This window comes from Bubalus bubalis, chromosome 2 (genome assembly GCF_019923935.1).
Source record: "Bubalus bubalis isolate 160015118507 breed Murrah chromosome 2, NDDB_SH_1, whole genome shotgun sequence".
Classification (NCBI taxonomy): Eukaryota; Metazoa; Chordata; class Mammalia; order Artiodactyla; family Bovidae; genus Bubalus; species Bubalus bubalis.
Genome location: NC_059158.1, coordinates 42,995,313 through 43,013,319, shown reverse-complemented (window position 1 = coordinate 43,013,319; position 18,007 = coordinate 42,995,313). Strand labels below are relative to the sequence as shown.

Genomic DNA, 18,007 nt, shown 5'->3' with positions numbered 1-18,007 from the left:
GCCACCTGATGCGAAGAGCTGACTCATTGGAAAAGACCCTGATGTTGGGAAAGATTGAAGGCAAGGGGACAAGAGAGGATGAGCTGGTTGGATGGCATCACCGACTCGATGGACATGAATTTTAGCAAGCTCCAGAAGATGGTGAAGGACGAGGAAGCCTGGAGTGCTGCAGTGTATGGGGTTGCAAAGAGTGGGACATGGCTGAGCGACTGAACGACAAAAAGCCATTAGGGGAACTGTGTAAAGTATATCGGGATCGCTATTATTTCTTACAACTGAATGTTAATCTACAATCATCTTGAAAGGATTAACCTTAAAGAAAAAATATAAATTGGCCCCAAATCTCTTTTGCTTTTATATGCCTTGCATTCTTAGCATTGCAGGGAAAGTGTGCTATTGGTGAGAGTAGGAACGCTTCTTTTCCATGTGTTTCTTTTAGAGCATAAGTTTTTGCTTTCAGTGAAAAAATAACTCATTCATCAGGCATGGTGAATCATCCAGCAAGGATGATGAGTCTTTGACCTTGAGGAGAGTTTTATTTTATATCGCTGATGTCAGATATCCAGTCAGCTGCTAGGATTCTCTAGGAAAAGGAACATGAAATGCAAAAAATTGCCCAGAGGCCCTTGCATCTGACAGCCAAATTAGAAGGAGGGATTATGATCAATATCCCTGGCAAGAAATCTCTTCTTCTGTGGGATCTATTGTTCCCTAGGATGTATTCTGGTGAGAGGAGGGCAGATGGAGAAATGATAGACTATGCAGTTCTGATGGAAAGAAATGGATAGTAGAGAACCCAGGCTGAGGAGGATATGTTCCCTTTAAAAAAGGTAATGGGGGTAGGGGGAGGAGCTTCTGGGAAATATGAACTTACTATGACTAAGAGGCATAGGAATCCATTTGTCTATATTAAAACCCTAACATTTATACGCTTCACCATATACTCAGACTACTCTGGAATCAGATAACAGTTGTTAGGGGAAGAGAATTGAACGGCTGAGGAACAAGGGAGGGAGGAGACATCTTGACTTTTGCATTATGTTCATGTACTATGTGTTTACAAGAACGAATAAACTTAACTGGTGGCCAGATTTCCTATAAGCCTGTTTCAGAGAGTAGTTTGTTCAGTTTTGCTTGAAGGTGTAAGTCCTGAAGACTGCCACCTTCTCACCTTTGCCGGAATCTAGGTGTATGGGTGGACCAGGGTGGAAGTGGCACTGGACTGAGAACACTTGGGCTCCAGCCTCTTGTCTCTCACTAGGTAGCTGTGACCTTAAATAAGCTCTTTTAGCTATTTTCCTGGGCTTCAGTTTCCTTCTTTGTAAAAAAGGCGACCTCTGAAGTCCTTGGTCATTTAGTTACCGCCTCCTTTTCTGCTGCCCCCAGCATTTGGGAATGGGGGCCTCTGCAGTGCACCTCGTACGGGCTGAGTCAACATTTATCCGCTGGCTAACTGGATGGAGGCTAAGAGGGGCACAAAGACGATGACGAGGCGTCCCCCTGTCACTCTTCAGCACAAAGCTGCAAAGTGCTGTGGTACTATAGGCCTGCGAGGTCCTTGAACCTACTCTTCACTCCCCGGCTCGATTCCTGGAGTACAGTTAGCTGGTGCTCAACTAATGAGTGAACGTGTGAGCGAAATGAATGAGAGAGGTGGACCGCGAAATGTGCAATTATCTAGTGAATTCCTGCAAAAAAAAAAAGAAAAATTAGAGAACGCCGCCTTTCCCCGATTCTTCAAGGCGACAGCCGAGGTGTGAAACTCCGGCAGCTGACAGGCGAAGGCTTTCAGATCTCGCTTGGCTGAGAGGCGGCAGGCGGGGCTGAGTGAGAGAGCGAGCCTGGAGCCCGCCCGCCCCGCCTCCCGCCGCGCGCGCCTCCGCAGCCGCGCGCGTCCCTCCTCCCGCCGCGCGCGCCCCCGCCGCCGAGCGCGCCCCGGACCGCCGCGCAGCCGGGCTGGCGGCGCGCGATCTCCGCGTCGCCGCGCGGGTGGGTGGGATCGCGGCGGAGCTCCGGGCGCCGGGGCAGGGGCTGGAGAGCGCCATGGCGGCGGCAGCGGCGGCGGCATCCGGTCTCCGCCCCGCGGCGAGGTGAGGGGCCGCGCGTCTCCCTCGCGGCTGAGGAGGCCACAGCCGCCCGCCCACCTTCCGCGCGGGCCGCGGCTCCGGCATGGCCGGGCTCATTAAGAAGCAGATCCTGAAGCACCTGTCCCGGTGAGAGCGCCGGCCCCGGCCGTCCCGGGCCCTTCCTCGTCCCCTTCGACCCTCCTCCCTAAAAGCCGTATTCCGGGCCGGCCTCCCTCTCTTCGGCCCCGGGGCCGGGACTCGGCGGCGATCCCCGCCTCAGCTCGAGCCGGACAGCCCGCTCCGGGGGCCGCGACCGTTGTCACCGCGCTGCTCTGCCCTGGCCCTGGGCCCTGGGGGGCCGGCGCCCCTGCCCCGGCGCGGGTGCCCAGGCCCTCCTTCCCATCGGAAGAGCCCACGGCCCTCCCGACGGCAAGGATCTCCTGAGCGGCCGCGCGCACCTCAGTTGCCACACCGCCGGGCAGGTCACCCCACTCCCCCTTGCATGCCCCCCGCCCCGGGCCCTCTGCCCGGCCCCCGGTGGCCCCCGCGGTTCCCACTCTTTCCTGCCCGGCCCGCGGCGTCTTCTCCGCGCTGCTGCCCCTCCCTCGGGGCCGTCTGCCCGCCTTTTTACCCGCCCACTTGCCCGCTCCTTGGTCTTCGTCTTCCTTCTTCTGCTCCGGGCTAGATCCCTCAACCCGGGCCACTCACTTAAAAATGACCCCGTTCCCCAGTCCTTCAAAACCCATCCTCCGTTCAGATTCCCACCCGCAATACTGGTTTTTCTCCCTCCCAGAAGCTCTCAGCTCCTTGTCTTCGTCGTCAGGCTGACCCTGTTGCATCACTCTCGAAAAATATCTAATCCTTGCACCCAGGCCTTTCCTCGAATCTCCTTTTCCTCTCTCGAGGCTTCTCTTCTCATTTAACACAGACTAAATGGAGAAAGGGCATGAGAGTTGGGCATAAAGTTTCAACAGCCTTCTCTTTAAGATATGGAGGATATTTGGACAGCCTGTGAAAAGAACTAACGACTCCCACTTCTGCTTTGCAGCCATCAAAGCAGTGTTATGTCCGCCAAGTCATTTGGACCCGAGCTGGGTGGCACACAAAACTGTTCGCTTGTAATTGGGTGACTGCTGACCCCTGAATTAGGATTGCAGCTTGTCAGAACTGGTGTCCAGACAGATCAGAAGCTGGCCTTTCACTTCGTTTTCACTCCTTATTCCGGGCAGGGCTTAGCGATACCTTTAGACAGCCGTTGTCTCTCACGTGGAGGGTGATCCAGTCCTTGGCTCCACAGAGGTCAGTGGTTTTGAGGAGGAGGGAGCAGGGGGAGGAGCCAGTCTCCACGGACCCCAGGCCTTGCTCTCCTTTCTTTTCTGGACTTCTCATTGCCTTGGTGAGTGCTGTGTGAGACACTGTCGCTGGCACTGCATCCTCTCTTCTGGCAGACACTTTGGCCAATTTACTGTTACTTTGATTTTAGACTTTAATTAGTAATTAGATTCAGATTCATCTCTTGGCTAATCACCACACCATGTTTTAAAGTAAAAGCGGATTAGAGGCTGGAGTTGGAAAGTGCCTTTGGATCCTCTCCTTGGGTTAATTCCCTAGTATATTCTTTCTCAGGTAACATTCATTTGGGTGTGCCATGAATTTGCTTGCTCTGTGTAAAGACATGTGTATGACTAATGATTGTGAATGAGGCGGAAAATTTAACTGAAGGGAAACCATTAATTTGAATGAACACAGAAACAGACAATTTTTGGGTTTAGAGATGATCTTACCTAACATAGCATTGTGTTTAAGAGGTCAGGCTGATTTTGGTTTACTTTCTTTAACTATAAAATGAGGATAATAGTAGTATCTAACTCAGAGGGTTAGTGTGAGGGTTACATGAGTTAATACACAAGGGCTTAGTGCAGTGCCTAATGCATAGTAAGTGTTCAGTAAAGCATGCGATGTGGTTATTTGGGAGGCCACAACTTGTGTGATGGTTTGATATAAGCCATAGACTTTTCCAGAAAAATCCATATATGCAAACAGATAATTTTTTATGTAAGTTCCCATGGTGGGGAAAGTTAACAATCCCTTAAAACACATGCCTTAACCTCTTAAGGCATCTTAAACGAATGCCCTGAATAACCCCTGACTAGTTCAGCCTCTCATTTTATGACCGAGGAAGCTAAAGCCTAGAAGGATAAGTGACTTGCTTAAGTTACGGTGGAAGGTACAGTAGAGAAATAGAGGGAGTTCCCTGGCGATCCAGTGGTTAGGACTCTGTGCTTTCACTGCCAAGGGCATGGGTTCAACCCCCAGTCAGGGAACTAGGACCCAGCAAGCCCCATGGAGTGGCCAAAAATGGGTAGAGAAATAGAACCTGGCTTCTTAATTCTGGTACACTTCTGGTACAATTCTGCTTCCTGATTCTGGTACACTTCTGCTATAATGTGATACACTCATATTCTGTGCTCTAAGAAGATAGGCTTTTTAAAGAAAAAATTTAATAGTATATGCTGACATATTCAGTGACTCCTTAGTGAACAAAGTTCTCTTTTAGGTGAAGTAGGAATAGGTGTTAGACATTGGTAGAAATTTCTTGTTCCCACAGGGTTGTGTGGTTGACCGAGGAGTAGGGTGGAAGGTTATTCAGGGCTGCCTTTTTTGCTAGGATGTGGGTCTGACTTGGGGAAAGGTCAAACTCCTGAGGCCTTCCTGTTGATTTAACTTGGAAAGGCTTCCTTAATCACATGTGATATTTGTGTCTCTGTGTGGTCTCTACTACACATCCAGAGGCTGGCATGCTTGGAGGGGAACTATAGTTTCTGGGGCTTGCCAAACCTGAGGAGGAGAGAGAGAGGAGAGTTGGGATACTGGGTTACTATATTAAATAAATGTTTGTAGGTGTTTAACAATTCCTTGTTGCTGATGATGATAGTGCCGCTTGGCCTGGAGGAGTACCCTACAGCAGGAAGGATATCCCAGTGACTCCTATATTATGTTTCATTTTGCTCAGGAAGTTTTGCATATTAAAGTGTCTTGTTGGAATGCATCCTACTTATCAGTAGACTATTTTGGTAAACAAGATTTGAAGGAGGTGATTTTCCAGATCCTACTCTAGGCCAGGCACTGAGCTGGGTGCTGGGGATTCAGCAGGGAAGAAGTACAATTCTCTTTTAAGGGCTTTAACCTATGATTTGGATGACCGCTGTATAATACAAATAGCTTTTATGTTCATTGTTTATTTAAATAAACCCAGGAGGAGATTTTTACTTGGAACAAAAACATTAATTTAAAAAATACCCCAAATTGATTTTTCACTGAATTAGATTATTCTTATTTTAGATCCCCTTAGCTAATGACCTTTTGTTGTACAAATAGGAAGAAATATGATGGATAGTAAAGTAAGTTGGACTATTGCTCATGGAAAGGGAGTTTTCTCTGGGGCCAGACAAGCTTGATTCACCTTCCTACTCTGCCACTTAATAATACAGGGCAGCCTTTCTGAGCCTTAGTTTTCTTATCTGTAAAAGATGAGAATAAGAGAGAATAACTACATGCTTAGCGGAATTTTTTGAGAAATTGGGGATAAAGTATTCATTATAGTGCCTGGCATGAAGGTAGAGTTTAATGAAGAGTAGCTGTCGTAACATGGCCAGAGAAGTCAGGGACACGTCCATGGTATAGGTGACTGCAGCTCACTCAACTGGCTCTTTTAGAAAGTCAGCAGAAATCTTAATTATTTACTCTAAATGGCTGCAGGAAATGTGACTCCAAGTGACAGAGACATGGCTGATAACATGATAGGTAGTTTAAAAAACATAAGCGTTAGGTGGAATCAGAGACTTAGAAGAGTTCAGAGTCCTTTTGGAGAAGAAGAGAACCTGACTGTGGGCTCAGCTTTCTTAGATCCTGACCAGTGCCCCCTCATCCTGGAGAGACCCCATGGCCCGTCCCCAGTGGACTGCTGGAGTTGCCCACTCAGAGGCTGCCTGCCTGCCCAGGGTCTGTTTAGGTAAAGGTTTGTGTGGGTAGGGCTTGACTCGGCTTCCAAGTCACACTCCTTTGGATTAGGCCTTACTTATTATCATCTTCATTTCCTGAATAATTATTTTGTACATTTTCTGGTAATAGTGCAATCATAAACATCTTTTGTTTTCTTCCTCATCTTGTCTTGCTTTTGAAGAAGCACTTTTATTAACTTAGCAAATATTTAATAGTAATAGCCAGTTGTAAGAATAAGCACTTTATATGTCTTATGATTATTTAATCCTCAGTCTAACCTTGTGAAGGAGACATCAGGCCCATTTTATAGATGAAGAAATAAATGAGACACAGAAGTTAAATAACTTGCCCTATATCAGTAAGTGGTGGGACTGAGATCCTAACACAGTCACTCCCATTCCAGAGCCAGACTCCTTCATCTCTCTGCTGCTCTAATGCATCTCATCTACTGAGTATTTCACATTGAACAACCAGCGCCACGTGAAGGAGAATATTAACCAGCACCGGGGAGCTCCCTGAGTCTCCCCCATCATTGCCTCTACCAAGGGCTAGCCATTGTCCTGCCTTCTAACAGCAAAGATTAGTTTTCTCTTTATTTGTACTTTATATAAATGGAATCACAGAATGTATACTTTCATGACTGGCTTCTTTAGCTCAACATTGTTTATGTGAGGTTAATCTCTGTTGTATCAATTTGTAGATTTTCTGTTTTCATTGCTATTATTCTATTATATTAATATACTTAAATTTATTTGTACATTTTTCTGTTGATGGACATTTGTGTAGTTTCTCAGTTCAGAGCTGTGTTGAATAGTGCTATTAGGAAGGGTCTAGTACATATCCTTTGGTGAATAAGTGTGTCTGTTGTGGATATACCTAAGAGTGGAATTTCTGGGTGACAGGATATGTGTATGTTAAATTTTAATAGATATTGCTAAACAGTTTTCCTAACTGGCTGTAGCAGTTTGCACTTCCCCTGAAAGTTTATAAGAATTCTGGTTGTTTTCCATCCTTGCTAACACTTGGTATTTTTCATCTTTTTCATTTTAGCCATTCTGGTGGGTATGTTTTGAAATATTTTTACTTCATCTGTGATAAACCAGATGGCCCCTTTATTTTTGCCTTTGTTTAATTTTCAAATTCTGATTTGTTTGTGGATTTTAGTCACAAGCAAATGTCAGAACCTTGGAAACATGAGAAATTTTTGAAGAAATGTTCCAATTGGGCAGGTTCAGTGGGAATAATTAGGATAATTTGTAACCATTAACCCATAACATTTCTTACTTGGAAGGGATGTGATGCTTTGCTCTCTGTCAGAGTAATAGTCATTTACCTTAAGAGAAAGGAGGGATTGTTCTTTAGGTGTTTGAGTTTTTGTTAAATATTTGGCATTCAGACTACCCCGGATATTAAATAATTTCTTTCTGTTCTATAAGTTTAGTACCCTTTTGGCATGGCTTTTGTTTTTTTAAAGATGTGCCACGTGGCTTGTGGGATCTTGGGTCCCTGACCAGCTGTTAAACTCAGGCCCCAGCAGTGAAAGCCCTGGCATAGATTTTTGTCTTTACTAAAGAAACTAAAAGTAAATAAATTAATAAAATTTTTTAAAAAAGAAACTAAAAGTAAATAAATAAATAAAAATTAAAAAGAAAAAGAAAAAGAACCAAGGGTGATTCTCTTTTACCCTAAAGTGGTTGTCTTGTGTCTTAAAAAAAAGCAGCGTTTATAAGCAATACAAATTTCAAAGCAATGTGGTCATATGTATCTGACATAAAAAGCTTAACGTATGGTTCACAAATATTGAAATCAGCTGCTTTGAAAAGCTGACCGAGCAGCATGTTATTGTAGTAGAAAGAACCAGGACTTAATTCTAAAAAGTGGCTGTGCATTCTGACTCTGCTACTTGTAAGCTGGTGTTCAGCAAGTCTTTTAGTTTCTTGAAGCTTCGGTTTCCTTATCTGTTAAATAGGGGATAATAATCCACACTTGTCTTGAGGATTAGAAATCATGTATAAATGTGCCTGGTACTGAAAAAGTATTCAGTGAACAGTGACGATTACTACTTATTAAAGTTGTTCGAGAGAGATCATCCAAATGAATAATTCTTTTGACATGTAAGAATGATGTTTCTTAACATTTTAATGCAGAGAAGTAGAGATGAATGCTCTGTATCATTGCTTAAGGAGAGAAGAAAACTAGGGCTGGTCCTGTTTGACATTTTTTTCTCGCCGAGGCATACTGCAAGGTAAACTTGGGCCTCAGAATAGGTGAAGTACCTGATATGTATATACTGGGTTGGGTCCTTAGAGGATTTACTTATCTGGAGTTTAAGAATATAGCACAATTATATACTATATTTTCAGAGTGAAAAAAAAAATAGAGGCCATTTAGCTATCTGCACCTAATATAAAACCTGGTTGGAAAATAATCTGTAAGTATGACATGAATCATTGAGGGGAAAAAAAAAGTTCTTTTGTTTTTTTTGGCAGCTTAATTCTCTATGATTATTTGGGTGTGACATTCATGTGGCAGGGCTTATGACCATTGACTGCTTTGAAAACCAGAGGGTCTGAGGATGTTTTGAGTGTGTGAAGTGGGTGCAGGAGAAGGTATGTGGAGTGAGAACGCATGGCTGTAACTCAGGGAACCTCAGACTGGGGCAGGGTGAGGGTAGGGGAGCAGGAGACAAGGGAATCCAATTCACCCAGTATCACTAAGGGACCTTTATCTTTGTGTGATGCAGAAAGTGCTACTGGTGCTGATTATGGATGCTAAGGAACATTTCCCGATATGTATAAGCAGTGGAATCAATCAATCAATATCTATAGTAAAGGGAAAACCTAGAGTGTAAAAATAATACACGTTAGCAGTCTAGGTAAAGGATAGGTAATTTGTACCTTCTTGCCACAAAATAAAGACTAGATGTATCATAAATGATGTGTTGGATTGATGTTGTTTTATTTGCCAACAGCAATGATCATTTTACATGGATACTGAGTCTTAGTGCCTTAGAGATATATAGCTTAGATGTCAACCCATCATTTAAAGAATGAGAACTTTGATGGTGAGAGGTCAGTGTATTTAAGTCTCTGACTTATGGAAGTGTTATATTCTCAAAATTTATTTCTAAGTTTGAAATTTGGAGTTTGTGGTTCAGTAGTAGAAATAGTGTTATAATTGTTGAATAGGTCCTCATCCCACAAAAGCCACAGTATGTTAATTATATATAATATAAGCTCACTAGATGGAGATCTGGGTCTTGGTTATTTGGGAACCATGTGAAGGGGGAGGAGAGAAGAAGGAGAAGAAAAAGTTTGGAGTAAGATCTTTTAGATCATTGAGATCATTGTTTCTCAGCAAGGCCTAAGGCCATTTTTTCCAGTTCTGATTGAGGGATATGACCAGCATTCGATGAGTGGGCTGGAGATGCTGATGTCATGCAGTATGCAGAATCATTTCACACAAAGAAGGATTATCCTTTGTCTTTTTATTTATTTATATATTTTTGGCCCCAACAAATGGTTTACTCGATCTCAGTTCCCTGACCAGGGATTGAACCCCGGCCACAGCAGTGAAAGCCCAGAATTCTAACCGCTAGGCAACCAGGGAACTCCTTGTCCTTTGTCCTTTTTGGCTTCTGAATGTTTGTTAGATGCTTACAGAGGTGAATTGCTTGTTTAGATTATAGGAGCCTACTTACACGTAAACACCAAGTACGGCATAATTTTTTTTTTTTTTTTTTTGGCTGCTCCATGCAGTTTGTGGGAACTTAGTTCCTCCATCATCAAAAGTCAAATCCATGACCTCTGCGGTAGAAGGAAGCATGGAGTCCTGACTTAACCAGTGGAAGGAAGGGACCACCAGGGAATTCCCTGCACAGCTTTAAACTACAGTGAAAGTTCCAGGACTGCAACTACGCTTGGGAAAGATTGTTTTGAACATTATTTTAGAGAAGGTTGTCACTCTTGGCAAGACCACTCATGGAGTTGAGTCTCTCAGGGCTGAGAACCACCAGCTTAGGCCAAAATCTTAAACAGCCGGTTTGCTCTTGACCCACCCTCTCTTCTCTCCTTTACGTCTCTTCCCCACCTCCCGAGGCCCCTCTGTCATGCACCCACTGCCCCGATTCTTCCCTCAGGCCTCTGCTGCCTCACCCTGCTACCTGCAGGCCTGTATTCTCAGCTCCCCTTACTCTCCCACCAAAATTCCCTGTTCTTTAGGGTTTTGATTTCTATATGATTTCAGCTAAGTCAGGGGGAGGAATAGAGAATATATTTGGGAGCAGGAATGCTATTCTAGTTAGCTCAGTGCCATTCACAGTACGTCCTACAGGGTCAGCTCCCCTAAGCCACTCTTACTTTCATAGCTCCTCAGTCCACAGACACTCTGGAAGCTCCGAGTGTGTTTTTTATTCTCTGAAACCCGTTTCTGTTGCCATGGCAGTGAGGATGGGGCAGGGGTCCGGGCAGCGGTTTATGAGTCATTTGAAAGTCAAGGTGTTCTGAAATGTGGACATTCCAGCTAGGGATGGCTCAGTTCATTCTAGCTGAACTTCCTCCTGCCCTCTGGTGGAGTGCTTTCCCAGACAGAGCTGAAAATATACATTTCCCTCTTCTAAGAGAAATCTGTTTTTCTTTCTTTCTCTTTCTTTCTTCTCACTCTCTCTTTTTTTTTTTTGAAATCTTTTTTTTTTTTTTTTCCTTCAAACCTGTGTGAAAGAAGGGGCTGCAGTGTTCAGGAGCTCATTTCATTTGAGGAAATGTCTCGACAGAGGTTGATATGAAAGGAGAGGCCTGGCAGTGTATTGAAGGATATCCCTTGCTTGCAGGTGGAGCTGGCTGTGGCTCCTAGGTCCTCGGAACCCTCAAGAGAGGTTCCTCTGCCTCTGTGAGGAAGGTTTGTTGCAGGAGAGTTGGCTATTCAGCTGCAGGTGGAGCCTCAGCCACTCTCAGATATGGAGCCTGGTCTCCCCTTCCGCTAGCCCCAGACCCTGGGCTGTCTTTGAGGACTCTGATTCTGAAACCATTTATTCATTAATTCTTTCCAGAAGCACTCAGAGACAAATAAGACAAGATTCCTGCTCAGAGACTTACCTGCCTATAGAGACAAATAGGCCTGTAAACACTGGGCCCAGTAAAGCCTTCAGAAGTATCCGTGCAGCCAGCAGGGCACAGTCAGGGGCAGAAGGGTGATGCCAGACAGAGGCTGAGAAGCAACAGGTGGTTTTAGGAGACTGCATGTGGCTCTGCATCATGCAGTGTGGGTTAAAGGAATACAGCTAGAAGGATATTGGCTAGGTCATAGAGGCCTGAATACTACGCCAAAGCATCTGGACGGGGCTCACCGTCTTCTCTGTTGCCGTTGACCTGGGTCTGAGGGACCTAGAGTTTCTTTTCTCCAAACTTCCCTAACTCTTGACTTCGTTTAAAGTCACAGAGATGGTTTAGTGTAGGCAAGACTGCAAGTTTTTGAGCCAGACTGCCTGATCTTGAATCCTAGCTCACTAGCTCTGTGACCGTGGACAAATTATTTAACCTTTCCACACTTAGGTTTCCTCATGTATAAATTGGAGACAGTGGCTGTCTTTTATGTCATGAAGTCATTGAGAGAAATTAATTAAGAATGTATAAGATAGTGCTTAGGACAGTGCCTGGAATAGAGTAAGAAATTAAATGTTAGCTATTACTTTAAAAATAATTTTTGTTCTCAGAGAAATATCTTTTTTATTTTCTGATACCGTATTTTATTATAACAGCTTTTAGATAGAGCTTTCAGAATATACTTAATCTCTTTCGTTCCCTCTCTCCTTTTAAAAAACCTGGCACTTACTACTTATTGCAGATGGGAAGTGTGTACCTTATAACCTCAGCTTCACAGCTTACATTTATTTTTGTGTTTACAGATGACACTCTTAAACCTGATTTAACATGTTTGGATAATCAGACACATAATTGATTTGCAATGTGTGAAAGAATATGGATAGATTGTTGGATATACCCCTTAGTTCATGTCACTTATTTGGCAATTGTCATTTAGTTGCTTCTTGTTAATATCAGTAGACATTAATTGAACATTCTTATCCTGGGTTTTGAGTTAGACAGAGATCTAAATGATACAGTTCAGGCTCTTGAGGAGCTCATAGTCCTCCCTAGAGACCTTTGTTTGTATTTTAAGCTCTTCATTGTGTCTTCCACAGTTCCTTTATTTGGTTTGAACCTACTAACCCTTAGTTGAATGTGCTGCTTATCTTAGGTGTGGTGATGTGTGTGTGTGTGCACGCGTGCACTCAGTCGTGTCCGACTCTTTGTGACTCCTGGATTGTAGCCCAACAGGCTCCTCCATCCATGGGATTTTCCAAGCAAGAATACTACAGTGAGCTTCCATTTCCTACTCCAGGGGATCTTCCTGACCCAGGGATCGAACCCACATCTCTTGCATCTTCTGCATTGGCAGGCGGATTCTTTACCACTCGCGCCGCCTGGGAAAGCTATCTTAGGGTGTTTATTAAATGATCTCTGTAGGGGAAACTACTCAAAGGTTTTGACAGGGCTTTTCTTCTACCATCAGATGTGAAAGAAATCACTTTGAGCAGTCTATGCCTGTTAAAATAAGCATATATTTTGGTCAAAATTAGGGCCAGTTGTGCTTAAAAAGTAAGGACACCCTCAGTGTATGGTGTGGTTTTCCTTTTTCCTTAGTTTCTCCTTGGGCAGTTTTAAAAACTTAGATAATCTGCCTGCTATACTTCTCTAAATAGCTGTTTAAGGCTTTACCACAAAGAAATAACTGTTCTCATTCAATAGTGAATAATCAACAATGCCCGTTAGTGGAATAGGCCTTCCTTTTCTGATCGTTAGCAAGTACACTTTCACTTTGGTTAAACCAAGAGCCTGTGTAGGTTTTGAAATTAGAAATACAATATTCATTAATTCCTACTCTTGATTTAAGTTTGAAAATTGTCATGACATGGAAGTAAAGGAAATTAAGGGGAATATATTAGGATGACAAAGGTTTCTAACAAAGTGAGACACGTCAAGACTTAAGTCATGAGGTGTATTATCTTCAAGACCAGTGTAGGGGAAAGAACCTGGGACCCAGTCTCTATGGGGACTAAGTGGTTGAAGAACTAATTGAGAGGGCAGAGGGCACTATCTCTGAGTTACAGTTGGTGAAGATCCCCCCATCTCAGTCCTAATTCTAGAATGATCAGTTAGAGTATGTTGGGACTTCCATGATGGTCCAGTGGTTAAGACTGCATGCTTTCAATGCAGGGGGTGTGAGTTTGATCCCTCATCAGGGAACTGTGATCCTGCATGCACATAACATGGCCTAAAAAAAAGCATTTTTTAAAAAAAGGTATGTAGAAAAGATGATGAATAAGAAATTGCAGCTGTATTCTAGGTGGTGGTCAATGTGTTAACAGGCAGTTAGATGAGGAGTCGACAGGTAGCGTGTCTTACTTTGCTAGTGGGCCCGTTTGCTGTTGTGTTAGTCACTCAGTCGTATCTGACTCTTGCGGCCCCATGGGCTGAAGCCCACTAGACGCGTCTCTCCATGGGATTCTCCAGGCAAGAGTACTGAAGGGGGTTACCATTCCCTTCTGCAGGGGATCTTCCCAACCCAGAAGCCGAACCCAGGTTTTCTGCATTGCTGGCGGATTCTTTATCGGCTGAGACACTAGGGAAGCCCCAGTAGGCCAATTTACAAATATTCAATTCTAGAAGAAAAGTGGATCAAACCAGATCCAGTTATTAGTGTTTCAGCTAAACAAGACTAGCAAGGCTTCAGGCTTAGAGTAGGGAATTAGAATGTTAATCAGGACTGTTGTTAGGAATTAAGGAAGGAGAGCCTCTCTAGAATGTCCAGAATTCTGGGATGGGGATTAGGGTAAATAGGAGTGCTTCAGATGACCAAGCTACCCTTGGTATGGGGAGATTTGGACTATTGGTTATAATTGTCGAGAGTATGAATCAGTATCATGTCTGTGATAGGAAATTTGGCAATATCTGTCAAAATGTAGACTCTGCAGTTTCACGTCTATGAATTCATCCTACAGAAGGAATCAAACAAGTGAAAAAGGCTATTTAATGAAATGAATATAAATCAGTAGGAATTTTATTAAATAAATTATAGTGTATCTATACAGAGGTATCGTTTATAGATTAACTCTAATTATTAAAAAAATTTTTAAAAATCTGACATTATAAAATGCCCAAGGCATTCACTGAAGAAAGAAGCAATTTTAGTAGAATATATATATATAGTAATTGTCTATCTGCATATATAACTACTATCTATTGTTTAGTCTCTAAGAAAGCCCAGCTGCCATTCTATAGTGGAAACTGTTATTTTTTCTTATAGTTTTTTTATATTGCTTTACAATTTTATGACAAGCACTTCACCAGCAGACCAAGAAGATAACTTATCTATTACTCTTTGCTGCCCTGCTCTGAGAGGGTGTGTTTGTGCACATCCAGTCATATGTGTTTTTGGTGACTCACATCATGGTTGCCTCTTGGGGAGAACACAGTGAGAGCTAGCAGAAGAGCTACTTCTAACAATATAGGAGTGTCTTATATCGACCAAAGCCTCCCTCTTGTAACAATTATGAACTCAAGGTGGTATATAAAAAGCAACTACGGACTTCCCTGGTAGTCCAGTGGTTAAGAATCTGCCTGCCAATGCAGGGGACTCTGGTTCAATCCCTGGTCCGGGAAGATCCCACATGCCATGGAGCAACTAAGCTGGTGTGCTATAAATACTGAGCTGGCACTCTAGAGCCTGTGAGCCATAACTAGAGAAAGCCTGTGCAGAGCAATGAAGACCAAGTGTAGCCAAAAACAATTAATTAATTAATTAATCGAATAAAAAAAAAAAAAGCAACTACTCGAAGACCTTGGAGACTGACAAAATGAGGCAGAAACTGACAGGAAACTTGAAAGATATGGATCATACTAGGTAAGATTCTCATTTCTATAGCTTTTTTTGCCTGAGGACACTCTGGTGGGTGATGGTTAGCACCCACTCAAGCAAAAGTCTGCAGTCATACAGTCTTACTTGGGGAGTCAGAGGATGAAATTCAGGGCTATAAGAGAGACTGGAAAATGAAAGGATACATCTTAGAAAGAAGCGAACAAAGAAGGAGAAGCCCTAAAATCTGCTTTAATCCTTGACATGCATGGGGGAAGAGACTCCATGGAGCTTGGAAAAGGCGATGGTTGAAAGCTGAAAGAATTGAGCTGAAATTCAGCTTCATCCACTACAGAAAGGACAGAGTTTGGAGTATGAATCTAGCCCAAGTTGATTGACCAACAAAACAAAATTCTTCAGAGGGAAATTGGCAGAATCCAGAATCTCCATAATGTCTAGTATACAATAATAACTGAATGGCTCTGTGACTCATTGTCCAGAGAATGGCAGTCAATAGAAATTAACCCAAGATGACGCAGATGTTGAAATTACCACGTAAGGACTTTAAAGCAAACTTGGTAGTGATAAATGAGCAAATGGAGACTCTCCCCAGAGAAATGGATTTTTATATATATATATATATATATATATATATATATATACACACACACACAAATATAAAATCTAGGACTTAAAAGTACAATATCTGAAATGAAAAGCTTATTCTCAGCAGCAGGTTGGAGGTGGCTAAAGAAATGGTCAGTGAACTTGAAAACAGAGGAATAGAAATTATCTACTCTGAAGAACAGAAAAGATTGAAAAACAAAAACAGCCTCGGTGACTATGGAACAATATTAAAATATATGTACTTGGAGTCCAGGGGCTCCCCAGTTGTTCTGATACGTGAATCAGAGAAAAGCAATCCCAGTTATTTCATGAAAATAGATTTCTAGTGTGCAGAATATGTGAACTTAATAAAATGCTTTCTGTTTTACAACACTGAGTGATTTATTATGCTGCAGTAGATAACTAAAACAAGACAAGTTTTCTTTGAAGAAATAATGGCTGACAACTAAATAAAAGAACAAGTAACCAAGTTAAAAATGGGCAAAGTGTCTGAATAGATATTTCTTTAAGATACGCAAATGGCCACAAACACACGAAAAGATATTCAACATCATGAGACCATCAAGGAAATGGAAATCAGAACCGCAATGGCTACTAGGATGGCTATAATAAAAAAAAAGATAATAACAAGTGATGATGAGGATATGGGGAAGTTAGAACTCTCAAAAACTGCTGATAGGATTGCAAAATTGTGAAGCCACTTTGAAAAACAATGTAGCAGTTACTTAAAAAGTAAAGCAGTTACCATTTGAACCAGCATTTCTCCTAAGTGTATATATAAAAGAAATAAAGTTGTTAAGTCCACACAAAAACTTGTACTTGCATTTTCATAGTAGCATTATTCATAGTACTCCATAAGTGGAAATAACCCACATGTCTGTCAACTGATAATGGAGAAACAAAATGTGATATATTCATACAATGGAATATTCTTGGCTATATTAAAAAAAAAGGACAAAGTGCTGATTCATGTTACAACATGGATGAACTTTGATAACAATACACTAAGTGAAAGAAGCTAGTCACAAGAGACCACATATTTTACGATTCCATTTATATTAAGTGTCCAGAATAAGCAAATTTATAGAGACAGAAAGTAGAATCACAGTTGTCTAGCTTTGGAAGGCAAGGGGAGATTAGGAATGATAGCTGCAGCGTATGTTTTTGTTTTCGTTTTTCCTTGGGGGGTAGTGAAAATGTTCTAAAATTGATTAAGCTTATGGTTTTGCATCTATGTGAATATACTTAAAAACAGTACATTTTAAATAGATACTGCAGGTTGTTTTGTTTTTTTTTCCACTTGCAAATTATAGGCTTGGACTAAGAGAGTATTTAAGATGCCTTTCTAGTTCTGAAATTTGGCGACTCTCCAATCTAAGAATTGTCACTTCCCAACATTGTGGTCCATTTTCATAAAGATGTCTGGGAGCCTTTGTCTGCTGTCTCTTCAGCAAATTGCAGTGCTCTGGGAGAAATGAAACTTGATCCAAGTCTGTTTTTCCATCTTGATTTCTTCTTAGCCTCTATGCTTTGTAACAGTAACAGATGGCCAGAAAATGTTTTCCCACATTCTTGAAGTACAATAAATAGCAGGCTTCCATTAGCCTTTTCAGCCACCCCTGGACTCAGTGATATCATTGTGGATAAGGAGCACAATACTGAATGAAATGTGTGCCAGGGATTGTTGGATAGTTTGAGATTAGATCTCAGGTCAGTGGTTTCCTTGGTTGAGCAGACCTCCACAAACCTCCCTGACAATGACTGGACCCATGGATCATCTTTTAACCTATTCTTTGTTATTATGATAAAATACAGGCAAAATCAGTTGAGAAATTCTTACTACATCTTTGAGAAGCAGTTAGGTAATATCTATTTTTTTGTTGTCTCCTAAAAGTTAATTGATAAAAAACAAAACAAATGTATATCATTATTACTATTACGGGAGAACAGCCCATGGTGGTCCAGAAACCTGCCTGTACTGTCAGCAGTCCTTAGAGCATAATTAAAGAACTCTTGGTCATTTTGTTTGCTCAGTTTTTGATGATTACTGACTGACTTGCATATTTGATCACAGAGCTGATAGCACAGTAACCTCTGTGGTCCCTTGTCAGCGTCTTGGTAGAGGCTGGACGTTACTGCTAGAATGCTGGTGACTTAGCTCTGGGAATACCTAAGAAAGATTTTATTAATCTGATTGAGTTGGTGAAGTGCAGAAAGGTCTTTGATGGAGGTACACTGTAACTTTATCCCGTTCTCCCCGCACAAAAAATTTCTTTTTCTTCTTATACAGGTTAAGCAGCTAAACAGCCGTGGTAGTTTGTAAAAAGGGAAAGGATGTCGTCTTACCATTTCTGAGATACCTTATAAATTTATTTTGTGCCAGATGTGTTTTGAAGGAATAT

At 42.3% G+C, this 18,007-nt stretch overlaps 1 protein-coding gene across 4 annotated transcripts in view; it reads left to right on the top strand.

Annotated features, from left to right (window-relative positions):
- Nucleotides 1-1,908: 1,908 nt before the first annotated feature.
- UHRF1BP1 (UHRF1 binding protein 1) overlaps nt 1,909-18,007 on the top strand; it is a 76,603-nt gene continuing 60,504 nt past the window's right edge. The window contains exon 1 of one of the 4 annotated variants that reach the window (XM_044931082.2): nt 1,909-2,090. In XM_044931082.2, coding sequence (XP_044787017.1) covers nt 2,044-2,090 — 47 coding nt within the window. In that variant the 5' untranslated portion in view covers nt 1,909-2,043. Of the gene's footprint in view, nt 2,214-18,007 lie in introns of all 4 variants that reach the window. The other 3 variants (XM_025271281.3, XM_025271267.3, XM_025271274.3) reach the window with 3 other exon arrangements.